General features: G+C 42.8%; 1 protein-coding gene across 3 annotated transcripts in view; it reads right to left on the reverse strand.

Moving 5' to 3' along the window:
• LOC115196084 (E3 ubiquitin-protein ligase Midline-1) overlaps window positions 1-26,731 on the reverse strand; it is a 53,339-nt gene extending 26,608 nt beyond the window's left edge. The window contains exons 1-2 of one of the 3 annotated variants that reach the window (XM_029756614.1): window positions 26,622-26,731; window positions 3,466-4,237 (exon numbers count right to left, since the gene is read on the reverse strand). In XM_029756614.1, the coding sequence (XP_029612474.1) occupies window positions 3,466-4,179 (714 nt within the window). In that variant the 5' untranslated portion in view covers window positions 4,180-4,237; window positions 26,622-26,731. Of the gene's footprint in view, window positions 1-3,465; window positions 4,238-6,182; window positions 6,527-14,068; window positions 14,344-26,621 lie in introns of those variants that run through there. The other 2 variants (XM_029756611.1, XM_029756613.1) reach the window with 2 other exon arrangements.
• Window positions 26,732-27,290: the final 559 nt, after the last annotated feature.

Genomic DNA, 27,290 nt, shown 5'->3' on the forward strand with positions numbered 1-27,290 from the left:
CGTGATTGGTAATTTTATCTCCCAAAAGGAAAGGGTGTAGCCACAATGACCTAGCCCCTTCACAGAGGCCCACTGCCACCACTGAAAATACGGCAATCATAGGACAGTAATTTCCCTTCACTCGTTAGGCAGCTCCGCCTAATATTAGTACACGTTTAATGATCCTTAATGTTTTCTTTCATGAGCAAAGCTTAAAAATCAAATCAATACTGTATGAATTTTACATGGTGTGGTGCAAAGAGTTCCGGTAGTAGTGACCTACATCCGAGATTCGCCTACCCTTACAAGAGTGTTTTCATAACGCTACGCATCTTTAAATCTTTCAAAAGGTGAAGTGAGAGAGATTAGACTACAACACGAGGCCTTTTGATGCAGGTCTGTCACAGAGTGAGAGTATTAACCCGTTGTAAGCCAATCCTAGGTTGTGTTCATTTGGCTCCAAATGGAAGAAAACTGACTGAAACAAGGAGGGACTACCTGGACTTAAGAAACGCTCATGTTTGCATTCCGTTGCTTAATTGTTACTGGAGTCAAATTGGAAAATGTAAAGGATTCTCAACACTGAGAATATTACTCCGAAAACAAATTTGACTTCACTGGACATACATCAGCATGTTCTTCCTCTACAGTAGGTCGAAATGTGTTTATTTTACAATTGCAGTGCCTACATGTGGTATTGCGTTGTCACTGCATCATGAATTATCTCCATGTTATAACCAAGAACCCCAAAGCCTCAGAGCAAGTCTATAATCATGCACCCAGGTACCCATTCTAGTTTTGCGGGGGGGCGGCATTTTTTGGACTCAACTAGGGCGGCAGAACGGTAACCGGCCCTCGCATTCTTACATGATTGTGTATCCTCTGGTTTGCTCATTTGTGCAATGTGCAATGCCCTTTAAGCGCAGAAGATCCATGAGAAATGCATGTATACCACTATGACAGTATTCAGTGTACTAATTGGGAGATCCACTGACCTTAATAATGCATACATAATATAGAAGTGAGGCAGAAAGACACTGTAGTGTAGAATAAAAAACCCTCCGTCAATGGTTCATCTCCTTGAAAATCAAAAAGCCAGTGCTTCATTTGAGCTGGATCTTGCCGGAATAGGATCCAGCACCTCTCAGTTCTGCAAGGATCCGGTAGCCTACCTCTCGTGGCATGACCATTTTTTTTCACTGTTTGCAATACACACTGAACATAATAGTCAGTGCTTAATTTGGCCCAGATCCTGCCGGAATAGGATCCGGCACCTTTCAGTTTTGCCAGTATGCGGTAGCCTACCAATCCTGGTATGAAACATTCTTTACACCGTTCGCAATGTAAAAATTAAAATAAAATAAACCTTTTTTAGGGGGCAGATAATTGTAGCCTGGTAATTGTAACCGTTGCTGTGAAGAGAGAGAGAGAGAGAAGTACTCTTGAATCCCTCACAGAACTAGAATGATCTTCATTTTCTATGATCTCTCCCCGTCTCTCTTGCTCTGACGGACATGAGCCTGCAACTATCGCCTCTCCAGCGATGCACTTCGTCCTTTACTTCCTTATAGAATCATAGCCACGGGAAGGGTGCTGGAGGTGCTGCAGCACCCCTGAGAAATTGAAATAAATACATTTGCCAAAGAATAGAATTACTGCTGTCTGTCTGTTCAGAAATAAATGAAATAATTCAGAATACTACACTAGGAATACGTCTATAATTTAGCCACAAAAGATCAATGGCTTATTTAAAATAAATAGCATATGACTGGATTGTGTGTAGCCCAATCACAAGGATTGGCCACAGGAACGCGCTGCAAATCAGTCAGCGAATAGCATGCAGCCAAAACAGACCTTTCGCAATATTTCAAATACAATCGCAAGAAAACATATGTTTTGTAAAGTAAATGGTTCCTGCTGAAAAGAGAATCTGTCTGTAGGACCCCGACATATTTTATCAACTTCCAAATAGGCCTGTTGAGTGAACAGCATTGTTTACAAAGTAAAACAATGGAGAGATAGGCTGTTGACACCAGCTCATTGTCCATGACTGGTGAGTGAGCTGTGGATCATTGGGTGAGTCAGTGAAAGTGGAAAGCTTTTTTAGGATTATCATTTCGTCCTCATATTGTACAATAAGGCTGTGATATTTTTCCCACTAATTGGTCTTTTGACCAATCACATCAGATCTTTTTCAGAGCTGATCTGATTGGTCAAAGACCAATTAGTGAAAAAAAAGATCAGATTTGGGCTGCCTGTATAAACGCAGCCTTTGTGTGTCTCCACACACCTACTGCCTAGGCGTTTGGATGGATTCAATACGAGGTAGTTTTTATTAATCTCAGATTATCAGTTTGTCAGTGTCAAAGTAGCCTGTAATTTCTATAATTTGTGCTGTATTAACAAATATTCTTTCTAAAGTCACCAGTCACTTAAAATGACGTAGAATTGCATGAAATGCTTTTATAAAAGGACACATTTTTCACAGACCCTAGGCTACAAAAAATGTCCCCATTTTTGCAACTTCTGCAAGTGCCTCTACTCTACTGCTCTACTAGGCAAATACGATGATATGCATGCAATGCTTTATTATAAAACAGTTTTTTTATAACGCATTCCGGTAGCTCAGAGCCCCCCAGGTCACCCCCCTCTCGCACTCACTTTTTGTTTCAGAACCTCCCGATTTACATATTAAGCACTGATAATAGTTACAATTTGGACTTCATGTGTTCTGTAATCAGAAGACTTTTCTAGACCCCTTAACATACACATGAGAGATGGACCAGATTGCAAAAGATGCCAAACTGAAAAACAGTGATCACACATGGCCTTCTCACAAATCAAACTCTTGTCTTAATTTGTCCCGCAGAGAGGGGGTAATACCAGGCCATCTCCCAGTGGGCCCTCCCTAACAGCCTCTAACACGACCTACCAGTCACACTCAATTAAACCAACCCCCACCAATCGGAACGATTACCACTGTTTAACCTCAACCTTCTGGAGGCAGCCATCTTCCCCATCATTAATGAGCCCCTATTTTCACACTGCCTGCACAGGAGAGATGCAGAGAGACCCTCTTGGCATTTTGGGGCGGTGCAGTACTTGTACTAATTATATGATTAGGACGCTCCGCTAATGATGAAACAAAAAGATGATAACATCATTTTTGTTGGAAATCTAGGCTACATAGTTAGCGAGGATTATAGTGCACTCAAAACAAAATATGGTAGCTGTGTTTCTTCACCACAACATTGCACTTACAAAGTCACACCTACGATTACGGGTGCACAATAAGGCATCTCACTTTCTCACTCTTTTCACTTCACACACAGCTTTCCGCAGCTCCTCACCTCTCGCTTTTAATTCTTTACCCCGTCACACAGATTATCCACAGCAGTTCTGATGCCTCCCCTCCTGAAAACAACATGTCCACCAGCAGAGCATAGCGACCAGGTTCATGCATACATTCAAAAAGTCATCCCTTACCTTGAGTTTCTCGTAGCGGTCGCTCAAGGCCGCCACCTGGTGGTCTCGGTGTCTTCCCACCAGTTTGCACAGCGAGCAGATGAGCTGTTCGTCGGTGACGCAATACATGTTCACTTTCTCCTCCTCGTGCTCCAGGCACTGCAGCCCCCGCAGGTGGCAGTCCGACATGGGCTCGATCAGACGGTGGCCCGTGAAGGGCTTCTTGTTGGGGTGCGTGGCGCGCAGGCACTCGTCGCAGTATGACACCTCGCACGTCACGCACGTCTTGACGGCATCCTGCGGCGGGTCCTGCTCGCAGAACTGGCACTGCACGTGGCTGGGCGGCGTCCCGGGGCTGGTCATGGCGGTGGAGGCAGGGACCAGGGCCAGGGCGAATCGCCCGGCGTCCTCGCTAGGGGAGTTGGGCCCGCTGTGGGGCAGCAGGGCCAGGGGGCCGGAGGAGGCGGCCCTCTGGACGCGGTCGATTATGTTCTGGAGGGTGACGTTGCGTTTCAGTCCTTCTAGGCCACGCTGCGGACTGAGAGAGATGACATAGCGGCAGGTGGGGCACTGGAATGCTCCGATGGACTGGACGGGCTCGTTGGAGGCGCAGTGGGATATCAGGATGCGATGGGCGCAGCCGAAGCACAGGCTGTGGGCACAGGGCAGAAGGAGTGGGTCCTCAAAGAGCTCGAGGCAGATTGGGCAAGTCAGCTCTGACTCCAGCGCGTCCATCCTCTCAAGCAGAACTCAGGCGCGGTGTCAGCGAAATCCAGGTTAACTGCTCAGCTATCTGGAGAGGTGGACAGAAAGAGTTTGGGGTGAAATGAACCGTTCAGATAAATACACGTGAATGATTATCTAAAGTTGACTGATAATTTCCATTGTCATCAGATTCCGTACTTCAATGAAAATGAATTCAACAAAAATGTGGAGTATTGACCTATCAGAGCTTGTATTGTTTAAAATATCCACAATATATGTGTGATGCTAAATAAGCTGAGGTCATAGAAATTACAAAGCAAAAGTTTCTTCTGTTATTTTGTGTTTCCTTTATTTATTTGTCTTAATTGTCTAATGTTAATAAAACAGAGGACAGGAGTACAATTTATGTTAAACATCTGTCTCCGTAATGGCAAGCTGTAACACGCTGACTGATGGTGATTCAGAACCCTTGTCAAAACCAATAAGGAGGGATGTTTTTAACTTCTACCCGAAAACCTGGTTACACAACTCAATACATTTGGCAATATACATTTGTATATCATTTTTGGAGACCTCCAGGTGGGTTATCTAATCCCCAATTGATGCTGAATGCAGATAATCACTCATCAGAACAGAGAACTGAAATGTGCTCCCCCACAATGCTGTCTAGACAGGTCAACTAAACACTCATGCCATTGTCTGAGGTGGCCGGTGCCAATACTCTCCCGACGCCATGCCCTTCTCTCAATCCTGCGGCAGTGAAAATGTACCCTCAGACTTCAGGTTGGCTGAGTACAGCAAGGGGCAAATGATTTTCAATAAACTGATGCTGAGCAGAGCACAGGAAACAGGACCTCTCTACCAGGAAATATCATGATTTTACAGCTACCCAAAACCCTTATGTGATTTTACTTGACCATGGTAATGCTGACCTGATGTAATTGAACGGTTCAATTTGAACCCTTTTTCAAAGTGTAGTGTCAATAAGTGAATAAACCTTCAAAGTCAGAGAATAATCCGTCCTCTAATAAAGCCGTGTTTCCAGGGATGTCCCTGAGTGCAGCATTTTCAACAGATGTCACTGTTTTCTGTACTTGTGTGTCCAGCAAATACGGTACTATACATCTCTCTGACCTAGTTCCAAGTGGGACTAGACTGCTAAGCAACGCCACTCCCCTACCCCTCTGGAACTGTGACAGACACAAATCTTCTTATTTAGTATGGAACGGTCTCTGAATTCCTCTGATCAGGGACAGTGAGTTCACTGAATGTCAACTGTAGAATGCTTAAACCGTCGGTCATCGGACAGAAGCTGTAGCGACCAAACACATTCATTATTAAGGATCATACATTGTGTAATAAGTCACAAGTTTGAAACACGTACACCAAACTTGCCTACGTTAATTGAACTGATACAGAACTGAATAAATCAATTTAGCACGCACCGTAGTAACAATGACTTCGCTATCACAGAGACAACTGCAGTGACCCAATCGTTTCCCTGAACTCAGCGACGACATCGGTCCCTTGACTTCGGTGTATGCCATTAAAGTATGCGACGGCATGTCAAAGTGTCTCCCCTCAACCTAATAGCACCAGATAAACCATGAAACAGCTGAATATATTCCTCTGGGAAAAGTCCAAAGCAAGTAAGAACTTTAATAAATGCAATACTAGTCACTTTAATAATGTTTACATATTTTACATTACTCATCTCATATGTATTCTATTCTATTCTACTGTATCTTAGTCTATGCCACTCTGACATTGCTTGTCCATATATTTATATATTCTTAATTCCATTCCTTTAGTTCGATTTATGTGTATATGTTGTGAAACTGTTAGATATTACTGCAGTGTCGGAGCTAAAAACACAAGCACTTCGCTACACCCGCAATAACATCTGCTGAACACGTGTATGTGACCAATACAATTTGATTTGATATGAAGTGGAGCCCCCGTCAGACTTTGCCATGGTCTTTGCCCTTCCTTAGCATGCGGATCCCCTCTTAGCCTACCCACTCAGTACCCACCGACGGATCTCGCTCCCGTGCACTCAGCATCGCAGACATCTCTGCTGAGGAGGAGGACGATGCTACAGACGCTGAAGAGCCCGAATCAGAAACACAGGCAGCAGGGAGCTCAGAGGACAGAGCCCTGAGCATGGAGACACAGCAGGGTGGAACACCGGTCCACAGCAGGCATCGCTCTGCTGCCTGCTTATCCCTTATCCTCCTCACGCACACACTGAATACGCAGAGTCGTCTAGTGTGGCTGCCGACCAGCGTTTCACAGGAGTTTCACAGGAGCCACAGAGGCACAACAGGAAAGGACAGAGTTGTCCCGACAATTCCAGGAAAGTTAGCTAGAGAGAGAGCGGTTCACTAGAGCGGTTAGCTCTGTGGACAAATCCCACTTCACACAAAAAAGTGACACTGCAGTCTGTCGGACCTCACAGTGGAGGTGCGGGAGGGAAGAGAGGAGAGGGGCAGAGAGGGGGTGAGGGAGAGGGTATTGTCTTCTCTCTCCCTTCTGCTCGTTTATAGCCGTGGTCCAATGAGAAATCGGGCAGGGATAGGTGTCAGAAGAATAACCAATGTAACGCGTGTCATTAAAATACTGTGTGAATTTCAGATCTGAGAAAAACACATTGTGTACACTGGGGGGGTACACGTACAGATACGTAAAACAATATTTGCGTAAAGTTCTATGACATGTAATGGGTTTAGACACTAGTCTTGGACTCTTCTTCCTATTGACCTCTGTGAAAAATAGACTGTGATGACCTTCCCAAAGGGCCTAACAAGGGTTAGTAGTTGAACAGAGCTATGTGGAGTTATGTTAGTGTGCTGATATGCCTGATAGAGTGAGAGAGAGTCACAAGCTGAATTACAGTACTCTCCATTTGGTAACATTCATGGCATTAACCCTTTCTGTTGTAACTAAAATGGTGCATCAGGCAGGTTTTGGTTGAGAAAGTTAAATGTGGCTTGTTTGGCAATTGCAGCTAGGTTGGGACAGGTACAAAGAATGGAGACTCAGACTGACAGCCAGCTAGGCCATAGCCAGACTGAAATATGACCAATGAAGAAGAGGCTACACTATCTTCATACCAAGTTGAAACCTAACCGTTTGATTTACCGGTAAGGCAACTTTATCACTTTCAGCTACATTTGCCTTAACTGTGAGTAAGTTATATGGTCCTAAGTAACATTTAGAGCAACCTTTTTTAAAGTATGGGGGGGGGGTCAACTTACTGTTGAGAGTTACAATAGTAGAATACATGGTGCAGTTTTGAAACTTGGTTGTGCATCAGCAGTTTTTCTCCTGTTGTGTCAGTCACTGTCAGTCACTCAATGCGCCTTGTCAGCTAACTGTTGAGAGTTACAATAGTAGAATACATGGTGCAGTTTTGAAATTTGGTTGTGCATCAGCAGTTTTTCTCTTGTTATGTCAGTCACTGTCAGTCACTCAATGTACCTTGTCAGCTAACAATTTTTGGATTGGTAAGTTAGTCTAGCCAGCTATCTAAACTTTTAGTTATCGTGGCCAGGGCCCTGACCTCCAGGGGTCCCCCTTTGATTTGTTTTGCACTCTCACTCTAATATCATATTAACATGGCATAATGTGTAGAATTGCATGAAATGTGTTATGGAATTGCAACATATTCTCTCTGCCCCATGGCATAATGTGTATAGTTGCATGAAATTAGCTGTAAAACTGCTAAATATATATATCTCTTCCCCATGGAAAACTTAGTAGAATTGCATGCAATTTGTTATGAAATTGCAACATATTCTTTCTGCCCCATGCCATAACGTGTAAAATTGCAGAAAAATTTCTTTAAATCAACACCATTTTCTCTCTGCCCATGGCAAAATGTGTAGAATTGCAGGAAATGAACTTTAAAACAACAAAAAATTCTCTCTGCCTTCAAGAGGGGGACCACTAAAATGTTTTGCTCGGTTAAGCTTGGTTCCCAGGAAAACATTGAATTTGTCATTTGTGTCCCAGGCTGAAAAAGTTGAAGAACCCGTGATTTAGAGCACTGTGCATATCCCATTGTGTCTCTCTGGATATCTTGTCTGTGTGTGGAGGTACTGGTTGTATCTTTAATTCAATGCAGTTACTAGAGGTTGTGGCTTTTTCACTATCTTTGATCTGTAACATTTGAAACAGATCATTTTTCTCTCCAGTTTCTAAAAACAGTCACTTCATGAAGAGTGGATGAAAAGATGAAAGAGCAAGACAATATGCAGTACAAGGGTGCAAAGATCAGATGCTCTGAGACAAAAAGGGAAAGTATTTGATTGAAGATTGGTTAACGCCTTCAAGCTACAGTATATTGAAATGGGATGTAAAAATAGCCCTTATGCTATCATGATAAGCTTGCATCTCCTACTGAATGTTTGTAGCTGGAGTAGCCAAACAAAACACCCCTTTTTCAATAATATGTGGTCAAGATTCCCTTTCAGTTCGGTACAATGGGACTATCGAAAAAGGGAGATCCCATACAGTGGATGCCATTTTATAATCCCACGTTTGTTATCCCAGAACACCTGAAACATAAAATAGACTAAACAAATAAATAAATTAACCAGCAGAAAGCTGCTGTAACAAAATGGAGGGGAATATTGTCCATCCGGTGGCTTGACGTGAGCGACTGTGGCATCCCACGGAGCGCAACGCTCAAAGTAGGTCAAAGGCATTGACCTAGCTAACATAATCAGTGTGTGTATGCGTATGCACTTTCATGGGCGAAAAATGGGAGGAGATGCACAATGTGTTTTGGGGCAAGAGAATTAACCATTTATAGGTGGTGTAAATACAACCATGTCTTGTCTACATCTCGCCCAACTTTTGGGGATTAGATGTGAGATACGTACTTCATACATACATACATACTTCAAATAGCAGTTTTTTTTGCCATTGTTAATGGGAAAAAAATTGTTGCATTATTTTGGGGTTGAAAAAAGGGACCAAAAAAATACAAATGAATAATTATAGTTTTATAATCCTTATACAGTATATAATAAGAATCAAAGCTCACATGTCCATAGTTCATATATCAGGACATAATCTATAGTTTCCAAACCAGGTCCAAAAATTGAAAAAAAAAACTGTTCTAGCTACCTAGGACTTTTGAAGAAAAAAAAATTATTCTCTCCAAACACGTTTAATAACCTAATGGTAGATTAGAGAATTGGCTGTTAAGAGTAATAACAATCTCTTTCAGACACACAAAGTTGGAGCATCTGAGATTAACTCCTGACCCTAAAGTTTCTTTCAGGAGCTGACCCCCCTTTACAATTTACCTGAAGTTATAGATGTTTACATTTGTTTACATTTGTTACATTAGATGTTAACATTTGTTGTATAGTCTTAATGCCCTTGATGTCTGCTTTTGTTGTCAATATATACTGTAGGCATATTTCCAATGTCATTGTTGAGAGTGTGAAAATATCCACTACTAAATGGCTATTGGACCCTCTGGTCTTGGCATACAAACAGATTTGTCACAGCTACAGTTCCATAGCCCCAGTCCCTCCACTGTTCTGACACCAGGTCTAATATAGAGTGTATTGTTACCCAGTGTCTCTCTCTCTTTCTCTCTCTCTCTCTCTCTCTCTCTCTCTCTCTCTCTCTCTCTCTCTCTCCCCCCTTCTCCCCATGACCGTTGCATGCAGTGCCCCCCTAATCATCTCTAATGACCGCCCCCAGACCGTACGTCAGACTCATTAGCGTTAGCATTTAGCCTCTCACCCCCCTCACTTTTGGCCTGCCTGTCTTTGTTTCGGCCCTAGACACCCTGCCTGTTTATCCATAATCCGCTCCTGCCACTGTGTCTGTGACCAATCAGAGACTTTCATGTTGAGGATCGAGTCAGTCACGACTAATGGGATTGGACGCTGTATTTGAGGCTGGGGTGCGAGCCAGGCGATTAGGGGGGGACCCGGAACCTTAAACTGGCACATCTGACTCAGGGGGGTCTCTCTGGCTATGATCCTCATCTCACTCCCCCCTCCTGAATGGCCCAGACATGGAATAATAATAAAATCATTTATAAAATGTTTTATTTGTGTTGGGGACAGATTGGGGAAGAATGTGTTTATATAATAGTGTTTATAAAGCTGACAGGCCCAGATGGAAAACTTTCCTTGACGCGTGTGTGTATGTGCGTGCAAGCATGCATATGTGTGTGTGCGTTGTGTGCATGCGTGTGCCTGTGTGTAAGCCTGCATGCCTGCATGCTTACGTGTGAGTGCATGTTTGCACAGCAAATCAGAGTAAAAAATGTCTATCCTGTGAAGTAGTGGCCCGCGACATACGCCTAATTTCCTGAATCGAGTCACATATGTGAGGTTATGAGTTTGTGTAGAAAGTTGGAGTCTATCCAGTTTACTGTGGAGACATCTTATATGACCTGTGTGATGTGAACAGTACATAACTCCTTCATCTATAATGCATCATACTGTATAGGATTGTTCCCCTCTCCCTCGCTCCACTCCCTTACAAGACAGATGACGAGAGAGAGATCTATGCAAGCAACTATGCAAGTGTGTGTGCATGTTTTCATGTTTTCAGTGTCTGCCTTTCAGAATAGCTGAGACTGTTGATATGATTTTGTGATACTCTTCAAGGCCCAGCTTTTGTTTCCACAGGCATGGCTAAGTGTCAGTCAGTGACAGGGGAGGAGAGAGGGGTCAGGGGTGACATATGCCTCTCCACTCATCAGCCAGTTCTGGCAGAGTCAAAGACCCAGTGCCGGGGTGGAGAGAGTGGGAAAACTTTACCTGGCGTCTGTGGAATGTTATATGGAGCTAGGAAGCTTACGGTACTGAGTTTAACAGTCATAGAGGTCAGAGGTGGGAATGTAATAAAGGTGTGTGTGTGTGTGTGGGTGCACTCGTTTGTGTGAGTGTGTGCCTACACCTATGTGTGTGTGTGTGTGCGCGCGCGCCTGTGTGTGCATGTGCGTGTTCTTGTGTGTGCGTGTGTGCATGTGTCCTTCTGTGTGTTTGTGTGTGTGTGAACCCGTGTGTGTGCACCTGTGTGTGTGTGTGTGTGTGTGTGTCTGTGTGTGTGTGTGTGTGCGTGCGCCTGTGTGTGCGTGTGCGTGTGTGTGTGTGTGTGCGCGTGCGACCGTGCGTGTGTGTGTGTGTGTGTGTGTGTGTGCGTGCGCCTGTGTGTGCGTGTGTGATTGTGTGTGTGTGTGTGTGTGCGCGTGCATGCGTGTGCGTGCGTGCGTGTGTGTGTGTGGTTGTCTTATCTCTGACACACATCGTCAAGTCATACTGATACCCATTTCTACCAGCAGAAGGTGTCGCTATAGACTGCAGACACGTGGGATTGGGGGGCTCTCGTCCTGACATGTCAGTAAGACCACGGGTTATTGGTTGCTCCATCAGTCACACTCCAAGAGGCTGACCCCAGGTTATCCTTGGCATGCTTGAACTGACCTGGTAAACAGTCATATAAGGTCATAACAGCATACATAACACCCTACACATGGATCAAGTTAGAAGCTCTATGAAACCACTATGGGAGGTGTTTAAGCAGCCTATGTGTAAGTGATATCTGTTTATGTTTCACACTTCAAATACTACACCTTTTATTGAGTTTTCTGTTGTAAAAGACATAAGCTGACACACCCCGAAAATGTTTTGTAGAAGTGCTGAGTAATGGAGAGTAAACTATAAAAAGAAAGAAAGTTGGACACTAATTATGCTCCCAAATATGTAATGGGTATAGCAACCAACGTTTCAGCATGCAGTGCCTTCTTCTTCAGGGTTTTCTGTGCAATGTACCATGCACAAGCCTGTCTATTATCTTGCCTGTTTTAATAGTGTTGTTTGTCCATTCTTGAGATATGAATGTGAGAACTCTGTTCAATTCTTCAATTTATACACGAAAATTACCATCAAATTGACTTTGTAAGACGTTTCAAGAAAGAACGCTCTCTGGTGGCAACAATGCAGACGTGCAGAAAGATCGTTATACATTTGAGAATCTGCTTCTCTGGATCTTGAGAGAGAAGGCTCTCATCATTCCATAATTTCCCCCAAAATGGCAACCACCAAACTAAAGTCACACTTTTCCTATTTCAATTGTTCTCGCTCTACTGTGCCGAATGACTATGGCTGATCGCTGGAAACTGAAAAACTGCATTCCGGTCCACACGATTTCCTTGATCGAAGAGGCAGAGCCAAAATCCCAAACAAGTCTTTCATTGTCAAAGGCTCAATGCAAAAGAAGTTACCATGGAAATATTGTTCATGCATCTATTGGACCAAGTAATCAAAGAACGCATAAGCATTGGCGCAGAAGAGGAAAAAAAACTGTCTGCGGCTCATTTCTTGCTCGTAGATACCCAGATTGCAATTAGCAAACAGCACAACTGTACTAAACTGAAAATCTGCCACTACTAACGCAAAGATAACAGCTAAGTCAACATCCATCCAATAACCTTATGTCAACAAGACACACAACATGACCAGAAGTACATCAAAGACACGGGAAGCAGAGACAAACAGACAATGCTGTTGTTGCTATATTTATGCCCAGTGACAAACACAGAGCAAGTCACAGTGACTCATTCCCACAGTCTGTCATGTCCTGTGGCAGGTCAAAGTGGCCCCACGAGAGCTTATCAGACTATGGTCCTCAAGCACTCGTCTCCACTGACCAAGTTGACTGTGGACCGCTTTATAACAGGTTAACAAAGCATCAACCATATCTTGAAATCGCAGATCTCCCTTCGTTATCAAAGAAAATAAATGCAAAGCCTGATCCAAGGTATATTTGTGCTGTCTGTCACCTCATATGGCCATTGTCATGCCAAACATGAACAAATAGATCTGGAACCAGGGGAGAGAAGGTTAGAGAAGCATCTCTGTGCCTTTGACCCACAGTACTGTGCTTAGGGACAGGAGTCCTCAGCAGACCGTTGTCAAATGCATGCCTGGCTGGAGAGGACATGTCGCTGAATGGGCAGATGTGACCTCTGCTTCCTGCCTACTAAGTGTGATCAGTATCACACCATGTTGACAGCAGTATGCTGAGTGGATTTGGAGGAACTCAGAAATACATACCATAAACAAACATAAGTGCACATGTGTATACACACACATGCAGGTACACACACACACACACACCCACACACACACACACACACACACACACATGCCATCCTCCCAATTGCCACCCCACCCATGCCGCCTCCGTAGTCAGTGCGTCAAATTCTCTTCATTAAAAAGCCTAACAGTTCCGGTTTCTCACACCACACTAACTTTGCGAACACCCCACCGATATCTCTCACCCACTCATATAAAGTCTACCAAGACGACATAAGCTCGTCAGCATCCCACAATTAGGTCACATGAAAACGATTGTGGAAGCGAACAGAGGCATCACTCCCTGCGCTGATACAATCACGACATGCACCCTTAGGAGTCCCACTGTATTCCAGCTTTCAAAAATATTTAACATATCACAGTCCCCTCATCTGAATATGCAAGGCACTATAACAACTACTTATGTAATAACCCCAAACTGCAAACCTGTTCTGGTCTCATAAACACAATAACACTGTTTAACAAGTGTATCATACTCAAATTCAAGAGGTTATATTGATACAGTAGAATATTCACTAAATTAACTACCTCTCACAAGTATACGGTGGTAGTCCCATCTGGAAATGTTGCCTATTTAACCCCATGGTCATACGATCATTAGGTCTGTAACTGTAATCCCAGTTATTGATGATTAGAACTCATCTCTCTCTGTGATATCATCATCACTAGATGTAAAGAGCTTTGGAGAGGACTCCTGATGACCCCTGCTTTAAGTAACCAGAGACCCCACAGCCTCAGGGACCACATAACAACATTTCCACACAATCAATCACAGTCCTCCTTACCTGCCACATGGTTAAAATCCCATTGTCCATAAACAGAGTGAAATAAGAAAGGAAGAAGAAATGAGAGAGCTGAACTGAGCTGCTGAACCGTCAGGTCAGAAGAGGCCCTTCCTTCTCCGTTACAACAGACCAGCTACAGCAGTAGTAGCCCAGCAATACTCCAGTCCAACTGGGGGAACTTTGTGTCAGTGTGCGTCTGTCTCTGGCTGTCACATCGCCTCTCATGGCATATTTCCCTCGCACCCTAAAGCCGCTCCTCTCCCCAGCCCAGTGAGAACACGCAGGCAGGAGGAGGGAATCTAGCTCACCACTCCACCTCCCCTTCCCCCTCCCCTCCACTCTGTATTCAAATAGCTTAGTGGGCGGCCCTGTTTTAGATGAGCCAATCGGGAGGTACTGTAGCTAGAGCGGGGACAGCCCACGCTGTGCAGTCAGTTGGTACGGTACAGTATGCCTGTTGTGGGATTATGGCAGCTGAAATTAAAATGTGTCAATCACCAATCCTGGTTTATAATCTTCTCTCCCTCCTGGTATTGTCGCATTTATCATTTTCACGCTCATTGCAATCTTGTCTAAGCTCTCTGTCTCGCTTCGTCTCTCTCTTGGTATCTCTCTTGGTATCTCGCTCTCTCGCTTTTTCACTCTCGCGCTCTCTCTTTCTCTTTCTTTCTCTTTCTATGTCTCTCTCTCAAACACACACACACACATACATACACACATATACACACACACAAACACACACACACACACACACACACACACACACACACACTTGCAAAAGTTAATTGTAGCATGCTGTTTTCTCTCCCCAAACGAAAGAAGGTTCGATTAAAGATTCTGGCCCCAGTCATTTGCTTCTGGAGACGAGTAGGGCGTTCGTTCTCCCTCAACCTCTGCATTATACTGGGTGACTCACTGACCTTATCATAGTCACTTGAAAAGTTCAAATCTGCCACCTCCCCTTCTAGAATCTGTGCATTTCAACGCAAACGTGTTTGGAAAAAGAATGTAATACGCTTGAAATTCGTCAGAAAAGAGTTGAAGTTTAAAACAAGCCCTTGGCTGAATGGAATGACTCATGGCGCTTGGCCAGTTAAGCACCCGGACCGTGGCAGTGATTCTGGCTCTTATTTTTAGAGTTGGAACCGGATGAGTAAGGCACAGTTTAAAAATGTACTTTTGAGAAAGACAAGTAAATCCATTTCCATCTACGGTTCATTTTCGACAAGAGTTGAGCTTTTAACTGAAAAAGCAAAGTTATTGTATCCTCCCAAAATATGCTTTTATATCAGCTAAGCACATTTGATGAAACATGATAGAAAAAAAATATTCTACGTTTTAAGACAAAGACTATGTAGCAGGTTTGAGCAGGAGAGAGGTTTCTCTACCTTCGGGAAAACACTACGCCAGAATAGCCTCAGTAAATAAGTGCTCATCTCCAGAGTAAGATGATATCCTCCGTTTCCCTTAGAGTAAAAAAAGAAAATCAAATAAAAGCCCCGTTCTCTTTGCAACCTTTTGAGAGCTGCTGCTGCTTTGGGATGTGCTGTTAGGTGGAGAGGCCTCTTCAGAAAGCACATGAATACCCACAGCACAGACTCTTTCTTTAATTAAGCCCACAATAGACCTCCAGTCACAGAGCCTGGCTGGAAAGCCCCCGGCTCGGCTGTAATAACACAATGCACGCCACTCAGCACACAGACGGAGCTCAGCGTTCTTCAGCCTCCTCAGTGTTCAAGAGACTCTTATACAAGTCAAAAAGGTCATTTATAACAAGGTTGCTCCTTGCGTCCTCCAATGTAAAGGATTTTATGTATTATTTATTTTATTGATACCGTGCTTCTATTCTTTTCTCTGTTCTTCCTGGAAGGACTGCAATCGAATTAGTACGTGGAAGTAATATCGTCAACCTACACAATGTCTGTGGAATCAGTAGTGCAAAGTCATAGTGTACGAAGTAAAAATGCCAGCTCTCTGTGGATGATTATTGTGGTTGAAACTGACATAAATTATTAGCACAAGCTGTTATATGGGGGTTTCTCTACATTTCTTTCTAGGACGTGTTTCGGGAGCCTTGGTTTTAACGTGGTGGAATGCTTGGAATGTTCAGGAGATGGCCTCCTTTCTCTAAGTGAGCCCATTAAAGGGATAAGCCTGACCAGGGCTGTTACCAGATTATTTAGAGGGCACTGCCGCTATGGATAACACACACACACTCCCTTATCAACATCTCCCATCTTCACCACTCACATCTATCTCAACTCCCTCCTGCAATGAACTGGTATGGTCTGACAGTGAAGCTCCTGCACATGTTTGTGGTAGTTTATTAAAGCTGAGTGGAAATCTAAAGCTCTCTGCATAGCTTTGTTGACAAAGCACTCACAGAAAAGGGAGGGCACTTTAATAAATGTACACGTCTGCCTCGGGGGGCATCACGCTCTAAGGCGTCATGGCCTCCAGGCAAATCCCAAACACATTTCTTCACTTGGTGACCTTTGCCCCTGTAACTGAGTTCAGATGGGCCTTTAAAGAGGGTTTTTTACTCTTTGTGGTGATATATACGGCCAGTGTTTGCATTTGGCATCTCAACACAGGCACCTAGAAAATGGCTCAATATTTTAGATCTAATCACCAAATTCCACAGGTATGCCTGGCTGCGTGGTTCAACAAGACACAGAGAGAAAGGACATGCATCAGCTGAAAGCACCAGACATTTTCTTTCAGCTGTGTTATGTTGTTCAAGGACTTCCTATGAGTCGGCTGTGGTTGCTAGGCAATAACTAATAATTGGACACAAACTGAATGAAATGACCACTCAGGGACAAATGAAGAGGTCAATAATGACTATAACCAGTGAATACTGCATTCTCCTTTCTGCCAGGGGATACAAACCAGTGAGATAGCCTACAAGGGGTGAATGGAAATACAACATCAATATCTTTAGCATCATGAATTGTGCGTTTTCTTCTTTATGGTTCAGTAGACGTCCTGATGCTGAATCAAATCCAGCGGTGAACAGTGCATTGCACAGTGAAAACAGTTTGCGGCGATGCTGGAAGTGTTGGCAAACACACACGCCCCTCGCCCGGCACTGAACTTGTTCTCTGTCACACAGGGGAAATCCAGTTCACACACACACACACACGTGCATGTGCACAGACACATATGGGTACAAGCATGCATGCACACACACAAACACACACACGTACACACACGTACACACACACACACACACACACACACACACACACATACACACACACACAACACTGGCATGTCACACAGCATCACCATTTTATCACAGTGGGAACGGTATTACAAAGAGGCCTTAAACTGTCAAACACGTCCTCTCTGCTATCGTCCTCAACCCACCCATCACTGACACCATCTAGGCTCCGGCAAGGAACTAACATATTGAGTGAAATAAAGTTTTGAACCCTGTGATGGTGCGATGTGCTATAATCCTCTACGTCCTCAATCTAGTGACATAAATACTGTATATGTTTCATGTATTTACTATGACCAACTCGCACGGATTACAGTGGAACTGTGCTGTGCCAAACCCATCCCGACAGCCAGCTAATCCTTTTTTTAACGCGCGACGTATGTAGGCACTATTTGTCGAGTGCCCATGTAAACTGTGACGCTTGGAGTTATTGGAGATGAAATGGTTAAAGAGAGAAATGATATCTAATGAGCGCACCACTCATATCCAGTGTGGGGGGGAGTGAGCTCTGGGCGTTTGTTCAGCCAATCTGAACGTATACAATATATAACACGGCTTATAAGACAGTTAAAACACGTCTTCTAATAATTTAGAACAAACGATCAAAATATGATGGAAACGACTTGAAAGAATAAGTCAAAGAGGACGAATATGGATGGGAGACGACTAAGTTCCCAGGCGGGCTACCACCTGTACCATACACCCTCTCTAGCAACGTCACACAAAAAATATCCAGGTGTATAAAAATGCAAGTTTATGAATAAGTCATGAATAAGTCAGTCACTCTAACCTCGCCGTTCCCCTAACAGTGGAGCTAGAAGTAATGCAGTGTGTAATGTGACGGCCCGTTAGGGATAGACGTGATTTATCTTTCCTTCAAAACAAAGAGCAAGAGGTCTAGTCCCTCGGCTAGCTCAGAACTGGAATATCTCACTTCGCTCTTCGCTATTACGAAAGTTATGCATCATCTTTAGGCATCAAAGACAGAGAGATGGGAGAGAAATGCTTAATGGGGCTAAGAGATAGGAACATTCATCCGAGCCATGCATTTTACATGAGCGGCCACGGGTTAGCTATGGCAAAGGAATTAAAAATGGTGATGAGCGGCCATTAGGTCGCGTGATCCATTAATACGCCTTTGAGCCAGGCTGTAGTCGTGGATCCTATCAAAATCTCGAATGACTAATTTTCCTTAAATTCTCCATTCACCTTCCAAAAGTTCTGAATAGGGTCCAAACTAAACAAATAGTTCTAAGGATCTCAATGGGAAGTCAAACAATGGGTTTCTTTCACCTGAAATAGTTTCAACTGTCACATCCTGACCATAGTAAGATGTTATTTTCTATGGTAGAGTAGGTCAGGGCGTGACAGGGGGTGTTTTGTGTTTTTCTGTTTTCTATATCTATGTTTAGTTCTCGTTTTCTATTTCTATGTTGTTTTTTTGGGGGATGATCTCCAATTATAGGCAGCTGGTCCTCGTTGTCTCTAATTGGAGATCATACTTAAGTAGGGTGTTTTTCCACCTGTGTTTGTGGGTAGTTATTTTCTGTTTAGTTAGTCTGTGTACCTGACAGAAATGTTGGCTGTTTGTTATTTTGTCTTTAGTATTCTGATTTAAAATAAATATTCACTATGAGCACTCAACACGCTGCGCATTGGTCCCCTCTCTACGACAGCCGTTACATCAACCCTGAACAGTTAAAAGTCTGAAAGGTCTAATGCAGCTGTTTTTATCTCAATATCAAATCATTTCTGAGTAACAATTACGTACTTTACTGTGATATTTCTCATTAAAATGGTAAAAAATAAACAAAAAATAGCTTCTTAGCAAAGAGCAATTTCTCAAGCAATAATTTAGCTAGGACTGTCTGGGAGTGGTCTAAGTGGGGATTGGAAAACTGAAAACTAGCTGTTATTGGCAGAGAGATTTCGAACTCCCTTTTAATTGATCTATACTCTTAGAAAAAAATGTGCTATCTAGAACCTATATGGGTTTTTCGGCTGTCCCCATAGGATAACCCTTTGAATAACCCTTTTTGGTTCCAGGTATAACCCTTTTGAGTTCCATGTACAACCCTTTCCAAAAGGGTTCTATATGGAACCCAAAAGAGTTCTACATGGAACCAAAAAGGGTTCTCCTATGGGGACAGAGTGTGTAAACTAATTTAGCAGCTGGTGATGTCACCAGGCAGGCCAAAACTCCATTCTACCAAAACAAGAAGAAATATCAGGGGGTCTTTTCAAACAGCTCTTACACTAAAAGGGCATTATCATAATTTCACAGTATTATTCCAACCTCATAGTGTGGAAATATATATAAAACGCAGGAAATCATGTTTTCGACTACTCTGGGCCTTTAACAGATTCTGACTCAGACTAAAGGCAAACTAAGCACCTTATCTTTATTCTTTTTACATCGAAAACCTAAATCAATAAACCACCTACAGCACAGCCTTTGTCCAGCAAACGTTGCATTGTAGGCCTCTATCTAGACAGAATGTGATGTTTTGTTCTTAAAACACATTACAGAATTTATCATAGGCCACATGCTGATTTCACATTAATTCCCTTGGTACACCGTGGCTTTGTCTCACAACTTAATATCCGCTAATTAAGAAAGATGCTTTCTGATTGGTGGCGATGCAATGCAACCTTGACACTTCCTCTCAGTGTGTGCTCATGCATGGGATTGATATCAAATTAGTCCAAATGGATTGTGTGGATGGAAAACAACATTGAGGGGGTTGCTGCATCGAACTGTGGAGACAACAGAGCGTGTCCATAGTCGATAGTGTGGAACGAGTAGCTGTGAAAGCATGATCAAGTTAGCACAGTGTCACCCTCCCTGGACTAGATGTTTGTTAACACGTTACATTAAGTTGCTCTTGTGACGTTTAACAATGAGTGTTATATTTTGTAATACTTTACATCAAGTTGATCTTCTACCTGTGTACTAATGCTGAAACACTGAAACACATCATGTTAACGATGTTGTTACTAGTGTAATTGCGGTGTTACTACACGGGTATGAGAGCAGCCTAACGTATAGTCTTACCTGAATTTCATAAATATACCCTGTTAACATAACAGGGTATGAATTCTAAATGAATTCCGTTCGGTTAATTGACCATTTATATGACATTTAACTTTGATGTTAGGCCTTTCAGGGAAATTATATAACCAATGTGCCAGGACTGTCCACCAAAGCCCTTGCATTTAATAATACTGTCCCCTTGAGCCCGTTTTAGTGGAGATTAGGGGAAATTGATAACAAAATTACATTTCCCCAGGACCAATGGTAGCCTCTCTGCATTAATGAGATTAAACACGGTTTAGCTGTGTGTGTACACACCTTGCATCTCAATGTATTGTTATGGTCTCCCTCCATAGACTGGGTCAAAGGGGTCCACAAACACACTGGATCATTACAAAGCACAGCAGATTGTCAGCAGCAAAAAGCATGTAGAAGGTTATCTAAGACGATGTTTCATTGCTCGAGTTCTGATAAGAATAAATGTGTAACCTTGCTGTAGTTTCACCACAGTGACAACATGAAATAGGGAAATACATTGAGTGTCTTCTTTCCTTTAAAGTCAACATGTGTTTTCCTGTTCTTTTTGTGCTCGCTTCTCTCCTCTTTTATCCCGGGCTATCATCTAGCCTAGCTTGAAAAGAAAATCTATTGCTCTGTTGTGTAAATGCAGTGCCATTGACTGAAAACATCATCCAATCGAATATCCAGTTAACGCCGACAGCTGTGTACACAGACTCCATCAGCGCCTTTTGTCAATGCAACTAAAATCATGTTGGCACAAAGCCTAAAATCAACCAGTTCAAATCAAGTGTGCACTTGAGAAACAATAAACCTACATGATGGCGTTAGGCCCTTGTAAGTCAACTCAGATACTCAGATTAGGCTAATACTGGTACTGTCTGAGGTCAATGACTTGCCCTGGATCTAAGTCAAGACATTCAAGCCAAAATATATTTGCAGTTATCAGTTTCTGCTCTAAGATCTCTCTCAGGTTGTTTCTGCTGTATATTGACGGTGTCAACCGTGTTATAGTCAACAAACCTCCACAGCAGCTTCCTATCATGTCCCTGTATGCTCAAAGACTGACATCGGCACTAACACTTTCATTAGATAGTGATGGGAAACCGGCCTCAGGGCAAAGTCATTGACCATTTTATTTGTGACGGGGTCATAGCTGGTTTAATAGCCATGACATTGAATCTAAAGACAAGTTTGCACAACACCATCCCAGGGGTAAACATACTGCTACTGTCCTCCAGCATAGAGCTGGAAAAGGGTGGCCACTGAATCTTTCCCAAGCCGACAAACTTTAACGAGTAGGTGCGGGTGGAAGAATAGAACTAAATATCCACCCTCCACCACAGTAAATTGGATTCGCTTGGTTTTCTCAAGCCTGTCTTTGCCAAAAGGTACGTTCCAATGTCATGTCTGGTCACGCGGAACACAAACCACCCTTCACACAGTCCAGTAACCCCACAATGTAGAAGAGAAAGACCCTCACAAACAAACCACTTTTAGTTCTATTGAAAACTCCAGCATTCTTGACTCAAGTGGGAAACTGTGTGATGTGGAGGAGCCAGAGAATGTCTGCCAGACACTAGAAGCCACAGCAGGGGGAAAGGATAGATTTTCAGCAGGAATTTGGGAGACTGGCTGGCCGTGAATAGATCTGAGACACTGCTGGACGCCCATGCCAAGGCCTTGCTTGGGAATGGTGGCGTTTCTACCATGGCAACAAGGGAGTTGGTTTATTAAAATCAGACCACAGTAATTAGACTAAAGACGGACTGTGCTGATGTGAACTCGGCTTTGCCTTGTTGACCACTGCGAATCATTGTGGTATCTTCCCTTGTAGGCTTTGACTAACAACATATAGAGTCTATGTAAAGGAATATCTGTATAATTTATATAACTAATAGGTCAGCTTTGGTACAGAGCTTAAATGTCACCATTTTCACATTTTAATGAGACCATGTTGTCATCCTTATAGGACACAACACTGCACTATACTCCTCTGTAAACTGGTCACCTCTGTATACCCGTCACAAGACCCACTGGTTGATGCTTATTTATGATCCCTCTTAGGCCTCACTCCCCCCTATCTGAGATATCTACTGCAGCACTCATCCTCCACATACAACACCCGTTCTGCCAGTCACATTCTGTTAAAGGTCCCCAAAGCACACACTCCCTGGGTCACTCGTCTGTTCAGATCGCTGCAGCTAGCGACTGGAACAAGCTGCAACAAACACTCAAACTGGACAGTTTTATCTCTCTTCATTCAAAGACTCAATCATGGACACTTACTCACAGTAGTGGCTGCTTTGTGTGATGTATTGTTGACTCTACCTTCTTGACCTTTGTGCTGTTGACTGTGCCCAATAATGTTTGTACCATGTTTTGTGCTGCTACCATGTTGTTTTGCTACCGTGTTGTTGTTATGTTGTGTTGCTACCATGCTGTGTTGTCATTTGTTTGCTGCCTTGCTATTTTGTTGTCTAAGGTCTCTCTTTATGTAGTGTTGTGTTGTCTCTCTTGTTGTGATGTGTGTTTTGTCCTGTATTTATATTGTATTTATTTATTTATTTGAATCCCAGGCCCAGTCCCCACAGGAGGCCTTTTGCCTTTTGGTAGGCCGTCATTGTAAATAAGAATTTGTTCTTGACTGACTTGCCTAGTTAAATAAAGGTTAAATAAAGATAAATACAATAAATAAATACATTTGAACTGAAACTGATCCCACCAAAGTAATATGAATACATTCTCCATTTGGTTTTTACTGTTTGGGGGGTGGCCGTGACATGCTGATGGAGTTTATTTGACAAGTATACAAAGACAAAGCCTTTGTATAGCAGCATCACTTTCTCTGTTTTTCTATGTCAACAGTCTCAGCAGTGTGACCAACCACAGCTCTGTTCCATTCCTCAGGTCCAAAACTGTTACGCCCTGACTTTGTCACGACTGCCTCAACTCTGCGTGTCAACTAGAATCAGGGATTTTCTGAAGCGAGGGTCAGACTGAAGCTATTCAAATCTATAAATACAAATGTAAAATTTTAATTTGAGTCAGTTTGCTACAATAGGAAATTACTCCTACAGAAACAGGAAATGTGAATTATCCTGTAGATTATAATTAATGGATGTTTTTGTAGGGGTTGATACATTTGTCATTAGGGCAAATCAAGTTTGACATTTTAAAGTGGAAATTGGGAAATTTAGAAGCCCTTTTAAACCTTGAATACACTACAAGTTAGAATTTCCTGCTATGCAGGAAGATTCTCAGCAGAAAACAGTGATCAAATTAAGATCCTACATCTACAGTATATGTCTGAGCTCAAGCAGTCCCATTTCACAGTTTCTCTCAGAGGACAAACATTAGCTCGAGGTCAACTGAGAAGTCTGATTAAGAAAGTACATCTTTTCACAAGTAAATAAAGAGTTCCGGACAGCTATCCTACCTTTCATCGGTTTCCCAAGAGCATATTACCTTCCTGACCTTGAAGTGTTAAGAAATATTTCAGAATGTATCTTATCACTCCCTTGGGACTAGCTGATGGTGTTATATGTTTAGATGAGGGGGTGGAAGGAGAAACCAGGCCCCTGCACCAATACACTTATCTTGTCATCCAATATTTATGTTAGGACACATTCTGCCGTGCTATAACAATGGACCCAGGGCAGAACCGTGTAAAAAGTAGAAAGAAGCCACACAGAAAAACAACCAACAATGAATATTAAAACTTAGGTTGCAGCCACAATTCGGACTCTCTTTATTTGATGTGCACGCTGTATACATACTGTTACAAGCATGTGTATTATTGATGTTTATAAACTGGGTGGTTCAAGCCCTGAATGCTGATTGGCTGACAGCCGTGGTATATCAGACCATATACCACAGGTATGACAAAACATTTATTTTTACTGCTCTAATTACATTGATAACCAGTTTGTAATAGCAATAAGGCACCTCGGGGGTTTGTGGTATTTGGCCAATATATGATGGCTAAGGGCTGTATCCAGGCACTCCACGTTGCGTCGCACATAAGAACAGCTCTTAGCCGTTGTTTATTGGCCATACACCACACCCTCTCGGGCCTTATTGCTTAAATGTATGTACACTGCGCGGATTATTCATCAGTCGTCCTGACTGAAAATCACTTCAATTGTCCTTGAGTTGCACTGAATCGAAATACCCCTATGAAAGCATCCTACATATAATGACAACCAAGTGGAAAAGGATCACGGTGACATTTATGATTCATTTGTAGTTCTATGTGGAATTTACAATTAGGCCTTGATGAATACAGTATCCTGTGGGCTTCAAAGTGCTTCGGCCCTAAAGGTAAAGTCCACCCAAAACCACTCATTTCTATAATTTATAGTGTTAAATAACACTAACACATTTTTTCTTTATAATACAGTTGGTAGTAATGTGAAAATCGTGGAAATTTGTTGCAGCTCAAGTTGACTACAAAACTCACAATGCAATACTCTCTCTAATCGCTGGCCTGCAAACATAGCTACACACAATAATACCAAAGACAATACCAACATGTGAGTAGCTAGTTAGCTTTAAAATCGCCTAAACAAACTGGAGTCAATTTAGCAGTCTACAATCTCACCATGTTCAATCTGCAGATCGATGTGCCTCGCAGAGTGGAGTCTGACATTCACAACGGAACCATGCAAGGCACCCTGGACTGAAGAGGCAGACAAATAGGAGATATTAGGTGGACCTCCTGTTCAATTACACATTTATCAAGGTAGAAATATCGCAAAAATATGATCAATGGCTCATTCGAGAGAAGGCAACCTCCCAAGTTATTACATCGGCAAATATTGAAATCTGACATGTATGATAGATGTTTTCACTATCTAAAAGTCATATTCCTATTAACTTCGAGTGTAGTGAGAGCGGCTTTATTGCAGTGCTACGTCTTACCGGCAGGATTTTTTCCTGCTTGGACGACAATAGCTTAGATATACATGAAAACATGAAATTTCCCCCCGGGAATTGATAGGTCATTGCTCAGAGATGCACAAAAACAAATAACATTCAAAATGGGTAAATCTTTCATCTATAATTGACCAAAAAAGACCGTAAGTTAGGTCAGAATTGCGTGTCCGTGTTCCTTTGTTGCTGGGTAGCGTATGGGTTAAGAGCGTTAGGCCAGTAACCAAAAGATTGCTGGTTCAAGTCCCCAAGCTGAATTGCTGAACAATCTGTTGATGTTCCCTTGAGCAAGGAACTTAACCCTAATTGCTCCTGTAAGTTGCTCTGGATAAGATTGTCTGCTAAATGACTTAAATGTCATGTAAATGTTAACTACCAACAACAAAAAATGCAAGACTAAATTTATCCCAGCTCAGTTGCAGGTGTTCAGAAAAAGCCTGACAACATGGTCCTGCAGATGAGTGCAAAATTAAAACCATTTGTCCTTGAGTGCAGTAGAAGGTACTACCCTCTAATGTACAGTGTACATTCTTGTATTAGATTGTTATACAATTCAGCTGTGAGCATGTCATTAAAGTGATATTTACGCAAACCTCCAAAGACAAATCCCTTGAAAAAGGCACAATATATGATTGCTCCAAGAGTATTTTCCCTTTTCAGAGTCCTTCTGGCTGCTGCCTGTGAGAATACAAATAGGCTAAAGCCTTATTCCAATGAAACAAAGACTTGGGACATTATATTGGATGTCAGTCAGTCAAGACTGGAATTATGGTCCCAATAAGAATCTGAAAAATGTCCTCTGCATGAAGCTAACATCATTTTGATCTTTGTTTCAACATGCAAAGCAACTGCCTCCTGTTTCAGCCACCGTAGTAGGACATCCAATTTCCCATTGAAATGAACGTGTCATAATATTCTCAATAACTGTACTGCAAAATGAATCAGCAATGTAACAGGTTTATGTATTATTGAATCTATGGTATTTGTGGTGTCCAGTATATACAGTCCAATCAGTCAATTTCAAAGTAGTTTTTGGACATACATTTGCATATAGTTACCTCAAAGTATTTGTACTTTTATTTACTTTGACTTACTGAATCTGAATCAATTTGAAGTAAATCTCAATGCCGTGCTCCAGAAGTCTATCCCAGTCCAAGTCAGACCCGAAAAGTGGAAGCCACAGACAGAATAACAACAACGTACACGTGCCCAAGCTCATGGAGCCCCCGAAAAAACAACTCCCCATGTGTGACCAAGCTTAGTGCATCAGCATCTTCCACTAACTAAACAAACTCCAATAGCCCACAAGGATGACCCTGAACAAATGAAGAAGTACTTACATTCAAGACTCTTTCGTAATCCTCCAACCGAGAACAGACAAGCATAGGATGACCAACCTGGGAAAGCAGTGAAGCACGGCACGACAGAGAGAGAGAGAGAGAGAGATGGAACCACGTATCCAACAGGCACTCAAAACACAACATGAGTGATCAAGCCTCCACAGTGACTCTTTCTCTCTGTTGTTCTCCCCCCTCCTCTCCTTGTCCTTCCCCCTTTCCCCTGACTCGTACTTGTCGAGTTGCTCAGGAGAGCGTGAAGAAGGCTGGAGAGACCAGTGCTTTGAGTGCTTTATCATGTGGTTTGAACCTCTCTTCCCATTACGCGGAACGTTGAGCGTTGAGCTGCCTGCTCCTCCACCACTCCCCCCCCCACCTTCCCTCTTCCCACTGTCCCATTCGTTGACTTCAGACTGGGACACAAAAGAGCGGGAAACCTCAGGGGGGAGATGCTACTGATTGTGTTGACACTTAGCAGACTTGGCGCCAACGGTTTGTCCCGCTATCTCTATCACTCTTTCTCATAGACATGGAGGAGACAGTGCATCCAGCTTTCCTACATGGGCTTGATCCCTTTTAAATCCCTTGTTAACTCTGAACATTTTTCATGTACTTCTTATAAACCTATTTATAAAACTACTCTTAACTGTGAACTGTTATAATGAACAGGTA

Source organism: Salmo trutta, chromosome 6, assembly GCF_901001165.1.
Source record: "Salmo trutta chromosome 6, fSalTru1.1, whole genome shotgun sequence".
Lineage (NCBI taxonomy): Eukaryota > Metazoa > Chordata > Actinopteri > Salmoniformes > Salmonidae > Salmo > Salmo trutta.